Genomic DNA, 7,500 nt, shown 5'->3' on the forward strand with positions numbered 1-7,500 from the left:
CCACGTTGAAATTTTTAGACTTTTGGGTAAGGCCATTTATTATTATTAAGCATGTCTCAAATGTGCATGTATATCTGAATTAGATATATATGTTGAAATTTTTAGACTTTTGGGTAAGGCCATTTATTATTATTAAGCATGTCTCAAATGTGCATGTATATTTGAATTAGATATATATGTATACATTAAGTGTATGTGCTTATGGGTACATTAGATCCTACTAGAACATGGTAATAAAGACTAGCAACCTGCTTTTTTACTTGTTTGGTATGTTTCTATTATACTGGATGGATATGTCAAAATTACATTTACAGCAGTCACCCAGCTGCTTGTTGATACAGTCAAGCTGAGACAGATTCAACTGTTTGTATGCCTTGCAAGTGTCATTGAAAATTATTTTAGAATATATGTTACACACGCCCTCAATAATGAATAAATAAAAAAGTGGGGTTACTTATTAATGGAATGAAATTTCTGAAAACAATGATACAACATAAATACTGAAGAAAGAACATATGCATTTGCTGGAGTTTGTGCACAGTGTACCAATTTCAAGACATCCAACATGTACCACCCATACTATCTACTTTCAATAAATTCCAAACACCCCTTGTGAAAGAGTAAAAGAGGAATAAGAAGAAGAGGGAACAAAAGAAAGAATAATGAATGGGTACCTACTACAGGAAGACATCCCTCCGGGGAAAAAGATGGAACAAAAGGATATAGAGACAACTCCTCAGATAGAAGAAGCATACGGAATTGCTAAAAATAATCTCCTCATAACACATACCATGAGCTGAAACACTTGATAGGGAGAAAAGTAGGAAAATAACCATACTCTAGATTGGAAAGATACAGAAAGGAAAAATCCAAGAAGTGATACATATTTGCCCTCGGCCCAGGAGAAAGAATTTATGTAACTTGATCCTCCATGATGGCATGGGCTATGGGGAAGGGTAGTGAAGACTAGGAGGAGTGTTGATAATGGCATGTGTATTGTTTCAGATGTTTTGACCGGGTGACCTTTAATCCATGTGCTAGACTCTTTAATCCACAAGGCTTTTGTATCAGAACTTCAGAACAAAATACGTTACTTGTCTCTGATTTACAAGAGAAACTAATGTCACAGTGGCCTTGAGACACCAATGACTTCAGTAAATTTCTTTAAACATACAGTTTGTGGAAAGTATCTGTATTTTTATAATGCAACTGTGATTTTCTGGAAGAGTAACTGGTTAATCAGTGTATATTATCATAGGGCAGATAATATGTCTTCAAGATTTGCTACTTTCAATATTTCTTTTGTGTATTGTTATTATCTTTTTTTTTTTTTTTTTTTGTCTTTCTTTTCTTGTAATTTTCAACCTTATTAGAAAAAAAAATATGTGGTTAAATTACATATAACTATAAAAAATATTGCCAGATATAACAAAATATGGGAAAACAGTTAACTTGTGTTCAGTATTTATAATGAGTTTTTATTCTTTTTATTTATTTCCATTAGTAATTGGCCTTGTTGCATTTGTATTTTTATATATGGATTTGTGATTGATGAGGACATCAAGGCATTTCATCTCAATTTATCATTTTATTTTGCCTTCAAGGAAATTCTCATTTGTGGTATGGCATAACCCATCTTTTTATTTTAGATTAATACTTTGGATTTATTATTTTGTTAAACAAGATGCAGTTCTTATCTTTCTTTTTTCCCCCCTCCCTTATAGTCTTCTTTTATCAGCCTTAATTATAATCGTAATTTTACACTTCTGCAGTAAATCATCGGCCTTCACCACCACTGCATTCTTTAAGGGATTGCTATCATGGACAAATTGACCGTCATGTAGCCCAAGAACGACTAACCAACATATCAAAACCAGGGCACTTCCTCCTGCGACAGAGTACAAGGAAACTGGGGACTTATGTTCTGACGTTGTTCTACCAAGAGCAAGTGTATAACTATGAAGTTTCACAGGAGGTGAGATTGAATTTTTGGCCAGAATTTTTTTTAGGTGTGAGAAAAGTTTTGTTTCAAGGTGATAATTTTTTGTGGGGGGCATTTCTGTATTGAATTGTTGCTCTCTTCTGTCTCTCACCTATTTTGTTTGGCCTCACATTCTTCTTTTCAGTCCTCTTTTCCATATGGTTACTTATTTTTCTTCAATATAGGTTTTAATTCCGACGAAGATATATTGGAAACCAGTCAAGTGCAGCTTGTGTATTGTGAAGATGTTCATTCAGATTCATACCTTTTCTACAGGGTTATTATATTTAAGATTTTACATAATTACAAAGTGCAGCTAATACAATGTCCTATCTTTGCAGGGTGAATTAGTGTTCATTGATGACGGCCCATACTTTACATCACTGGAGAGCATGATCAACCATTACTCACGTTTCATGGATGGTCTTCCATGCCGACTTCTCACTCCAGTGCCCCCTCCACAGCCACTCCCTGAGCATGAAATTCCAATCCAAGGTCCTCCTGTTAGTCACAATAATGTAGGTTACATATGGTTTAGCTTTTAGTGTATATAGGTATCTTCATTTCCCAAAATAACAGTAATGATTACTATAATTATTGTCATTACTATTATTAATGTTGTTATAAGTGCAATGTATTTCTTCCTCTACTTTGTCCTTTTTTTCTTTTTCTCTTTATTGTTCTGCTTCTTCTATTGTTGTTGATATTATAGATAACTTATTTTCCTCATTGGTTTACATCATCAACTTAATCAGTATCACAATTGTTGAGCAGTTTTCCTTTTGATAGTAGCTCTTATGCATGATTAATCCAGAAATTATTCACATTTCACAGAGGGAGTATGTCAAATTGTGCCTTTTTAAAATACAAGTTCTCTTTCTTCTTTTACTCCTGATGTATCTCGTTATTCCATTATGTAAAATTTCAGAAATTAGGCACTCCTTTGACACATAGCCAAGAATCCTTTGACATGTGCAAGACTCCATCTCCCAGTGGGTCACTTGCCAGAGTGTCTCCCTTGCTAGAATTTAGGCCTCATTTGAGAAGCAGAAGTCCATTTTTTAAGGTTAGGAATAAATTTTACATTTTTGATTTGATTTGATTTTTTTTTTTTTTTTTTTTTTCTGTCAAGCTTGGCTGTGCTTTACTTGATGATACTGATACTTCTCTCTTCGTTGTTCCATTTCCTTTCCTTCTTCTGCATCTTCCCCGATATTCTTTTTCTCCTGTTATTCTTTATTTTCTTCTCCTGTTTTATCTCATTATTATTCTTATTCCATTTATTTATTTATTTTTTTTATGTTCCTAATGTGGCTTGTTGTTCTTGTTTATCTTCTTCTCCTGTCTTCTTCCTTTTTCTTCATCTTTATCTTCATATTCTTCTCTTTTCCTGTTCATATTCTTTTTCTCCTCTCTTTTTTCTCTTTAGTCTTTGTCTTCTAATTTTTATTTTCGTCTTTTTCCACTTTCCATTTCATTGGCTTCTGCTCCTTTGTATTTTCTTCTTCTTCTTCTTCTATTCACTTTTCATCATCATCCTTCTTAATTTTTATCATTTTCCTTCACATCTCTCTTCTTCCTCTTGTTTTTTTCTGTTTCTTTCTCTTCCTCTCTTCTCCATAGTGTTATTGTTATTCCTTGTCCTTTTTTCTTTCTGTCTGTCTTCTTTCCTTCTTTCTTTCACTTTTTTCCTGTTTACTTCTTTTTCTTCTTCTTTGCTTAGGTATTGTAGTTCTTCTTGTCTATTTCTTTTTCTTTTTTTCTTCTTCCTTTTTTATTTTTTAAGTAATACTTGATATTAATTTATGTTTTTTCCTCTTTGTTTTCTTTTTCTTCTGCTTCTGTCTTCATCATCTTCCTGATTATTCTCATCTTCATTTGGTTCTCATCATTTGCAAACCCAATGAGCGCAGGCTTTTTCCCATTAGGTTTAATGTGATGTCTTTATGTTAATGATAAAAAACAGTTACTTGTGTCAATTGATAGAATGGGTTCAGAAAAGATGATTTTGCATTCCACGTTAAAAAAAGAAAAAAGAAAGGAAGTCTGAGTTTGTAATAATCGAAAAAATATAAATAACCCAATATCCCTTTGGGAAGACATAGCGTTTGTAGTGATTAACCCTTTGGATCCGGTTGCATCGCAGAAATCATGGAGCTGGAAACCTAGGCAGTGATTTATGTAAGCGGCCAGTATTCCAGGCCGGGCACACATGAACACCCATGAGCAGTGATAAGACTCTGTGCCTTCCCTTTGCAAATTTATTTTGTGTAAACTTTTTTAGCTTTACCGCCATTTTCCAATGTCCATATTTGTCTTTTGATTTGCTTTATTCAGATGGTAATTATTTATTTCCCTTGCAAGAAAAAAATATGGAACATTTGGTTATTTGTATCATAGATCTCATTTTTTCAATTTCATATAATAGAACCTGTGCCGCGGCTCACAGTGGTCAGGAATACAGTGCACAGCATGCTAATAGCATCCTGCCTGGAGCCGTCGCTCTTCCAGTCACTGCTTCCTCACATTACACTCCATATTTGTTTATCAACGGGAACAATGCTAAAGCCCCCTTCTAAGCGCCAAATGAGTCGAATCACACTCCAAGAGGTTTGTGTACTCATGGCGAGTCTTTTCTATCACCCTGGCCTTCGCTCATGACAGCAGTACGCATCTCTCAGGCCGCGGCCAATTTGCCCAGTTGATGGGATGTTCACATCACCTGCCCCTTGGCTCATGTTTTTCCGTGATGTGACCACAACGTCATCCAGGTCCAATAGGTGAATACCAGTTCCTTGGACCAGTGGCCCCTTTAATCGAGTACTCCAGTTTATGATGGGAGGTCATCCATGGGGAATAAAATTGACACTAATCTGACAGAGGCAATCATGACAAATCTACACCTCATTTTCATATCACTGACAAGGGACTAACCATATCTACAGGCTTGATATAAGTTAGAGCAATATTAGGCTATACAAGCAAAGCATTTAAACTAATTGCCTGGACAGTTAATTTTGCTTTTACAAGGTGCTTGTGCTTTATATGGACAATATTTTATTCAGAGACACTCACTGATCAAAACAAACCAAAACAAAAACAAAACAATTTTTTTTTTTTATATACAATAATGGTAATTATATTTTCAGTTTCCTCCTCAGAATGGCAGTGATAGTGGAGCTGGGTCCACTGAGCAACAATCATTGTTGGCTGCAGTAAGCCAAGATGATTTAAGGCCATCAGGCCCAGAGGTACTGGGTAGAACACAGGTACCAAAACCTAACATCATTATAACTGGTGAGTCTTTCTATGCATATATGATTTCTTTATTGCATTTCAGTCCATTTAACAACTAAATTTCAGGAAGCACACATGATCCCCATGTAAAGAGGGGAAAAGAGCCTCTTTGATTATACGTCTGTTTATGAACGCCCAATAGGAAGAAGACATTGCAATAAGCTTATAAACTTTTTTTTTTTCTTTCTTTCTAAAAATGGCAGAGGCAGGGTGTAACTCACAACAAAGAGAGAAATTGTTAAACATATTACATTGAAAAGATGAGGCCATGTGAGACACTTAACATGTCTTCATTATCATTCATTCCAGATCCCTTATCGCAGGCATCACAAAATGCAACCGAGGATTTAATTGATCTTCACACTCCATTGGAATATGGCAAAATTCAAAAAGTTACTCGCCAACCACCTCATGCACCACAGCGTGTTTCACGAGAGAATCTAAAATTAGATTTAAAGGTAGGTTACACTGTTTCACTCTTTTTAGCCACAAGAGATCAAAATCCTCAGCATATTATCTGAACCCACATGGAAATTAACCCATCTCACCTTTTAAATAGTCTCTGTTGGCTTGTAGGGGTCATAGATGGAGAAAGAAAGGCCATCTGGATACAGGTGTAAGGATATTGGACTGGGATTGGTGTCAGTGGCCTTGAGGCTGGAAGACTGATGCTTGCCTTTACCAGATATGCTAATCTACCCTTACCATATCATGTTCACACTCAAAGAAAGATGAGAAAAAAAGACTCTATCAAGACTGTTCAGTGTAAATGTGAAAATTGCTTGCTTAAGACAGCTCAGGCTTGAAAGGTGGTTTTAACAGTATGTTATGTCTCTAAGGCATCTGTGTACTATAAATGTGTTTATATATTTACATGTACTGTGTGACCTGTGAACTGTGTGTAATTTTACAGGGTACAGAAATACGTCATATGGATATGCAAAGATGCTGTAGGATGTAATTTGGGTTTCAGCATTTGTAACATGTGTCATTACAGAAAAATATTAATGTACCCAAATGCAGTTAAAGTATGCAGTATATTTTGTTTAAGTTTACACATATTTCCATGTATTCCTCCAGAACTTAAGTATCAATAGTCATGGAGAAGGACCAGCCATGAGTGGTAGCAGCCCAACGATGGATGGTAACCGTACTAATGAAATATTTGGAGATATCGACATCAATCGCCTCAGTATTGGACGACGTCTGGGTGATGGTGAATTTGGTTCGGTTTTGAAAGGTGTCTGGCACAGTTCATCAGGTGACCAGGTGTGTATGTCTTGCAAAATGTGAGATACATGGAGAGAAGAATTAGTACATATGTTCATGTAAGAAGAGTTATAGATCAACTTATGTAGGAAATATGATTGGCTTCAGTTTTATTTTTTGTCTTAATTTAGTATACAGATTTTATGTGCGTGATTTTGATGAAATCGCTTTAGAAATTATTTTTTAGATCAGTGTTCATTTCATTTCATATAGTTATGAAATGTGCATTGGGTTAAGAATTAGGTCTTTTATAAGAATATGCATTTGCCAGATTGATGTTGCTGTAAAAATCCTCCACGATGATGACAAAGTTAACAAAAAAAACTTCCTCAAGGAAGCTGAAGTAATGATGAACTTGAATCATCTTTATATTGTCAAGTTCATAGGAGTTTGCCATGGCCCTCCTGTTGCTATGGTAAGTAAGAACAATGTATTACTGCATTGAACTTTCTTTCTATTGAATTCATTTGTAGCAACACTGAAGGACTTTGCATTGATTTTAGGTATTTTAAAACATATTTTTGCAATTACTTACAGTGAATAGAAATATAATAGATAAGACATCAATTCTCCCAAAGGGATAAGGAACATTCAGATCTCACAGAAGATGTTGGGAAGCTTCATAACATTTAGTTAGTTTAAGAATATCACAAGTTCAACCTGAAATTTTACTCTTAATGCATGTTTTAATTGAAAATATGAGTATTGGATATAGATAGATAAATAAATAGATTGATAATTTAGGTATAACCCCATTTTAATTTTTTCATGAAAGGTCCAAGAACTAATGGCAATGGGTTCTCTTCTTGACTTCCTGCTGGAACATCCAGAGCAAGTATCCATTGATTTCCATCTCAAACTTTGGGCTGCACAGGTTGCAGAAGGTAAAGAGATTTGAGTTTTGTTATTATTTCTTCTTTATTATAAAAAGAAAATATATCATTGTGCATATT

At 34.9% G+C, this 7,500-nt stretch overlaps 1 protein-coding gene across 9 annotated transcripts in view; it reads left to right on the top strand.

Moving 5' to 3' along the window:
- Shark (SH2 ankyrin repeat kinase) overlaps positions 1 to 7,500 on the top strand; it is a 22,948-nt gene that overhangs the window by 9,805 nt on the left and 5,643 nt on the right. For 5 of the 9 annotated variants that reach the window (XM_070144028.1, XM_070144027.1, XM_070144026.1 and 2 more), the window contains exons 7-15: positions 1 to 26; positions 1,773 to 1,975; positions 2,323 to 2,499; positions 2,910 to 3,047; positions 5,131 to 5,278; positions 5,588 to 5,736; positions 6,359 to 6,547; positions 6,819 to 6,962; positions 7,323 to 7,431. The exon at positions 1 to 26 is cut by the window's left edge and continues 133 nt beyond it. In XM_070144028.1, the coding sequence (XP_070000129.1) occupies positions 1 to 26; positions 1,773 to 1,975; positions 2,323 to 2,499; positions 2,910 to 3,047; positions 5,131 to 5,278; positions 5,588 to 5,736; positions 6,359 to 6,547; positions 6,819 to 6,962; positions 7,323 to 7,431 (1,283 nt within the window). The remainder of the gene's footprint in view (positions 27 to 1,772; positions 1,976 to 2,322; positions 2,500 to 2,909; positions 3,048 to 5,130; positions 5,279 to 5,587; positions 5,737 to 6,358; positions 6,548 to 6,818; positions 6,963 to 7,322; positions 7,432 to 7,500) is intronic. The other 4 variants (XM_070144030.1, XM_070144024.1, XM_070144031.1 and 1 more) reach the window with 3 other exon arrangements.

The sequence above is a fragment of the Penaeus vannamei genome, chromosome 31 (assembly GCF_042767895.1).
Source record: "Penaeus vannamei isolate JL-2024 chromosome 31, ASM4276789v1, whole genome shotgun sequence".
In the NCBI taxonomy this organism is placed as follows: domain Eukaryota; kingdom Metazoa; phylum Arthropoda; class Malacostraca; order Decapoda; family Penaeidae; genus Penaeus; species Penaeus vannamei.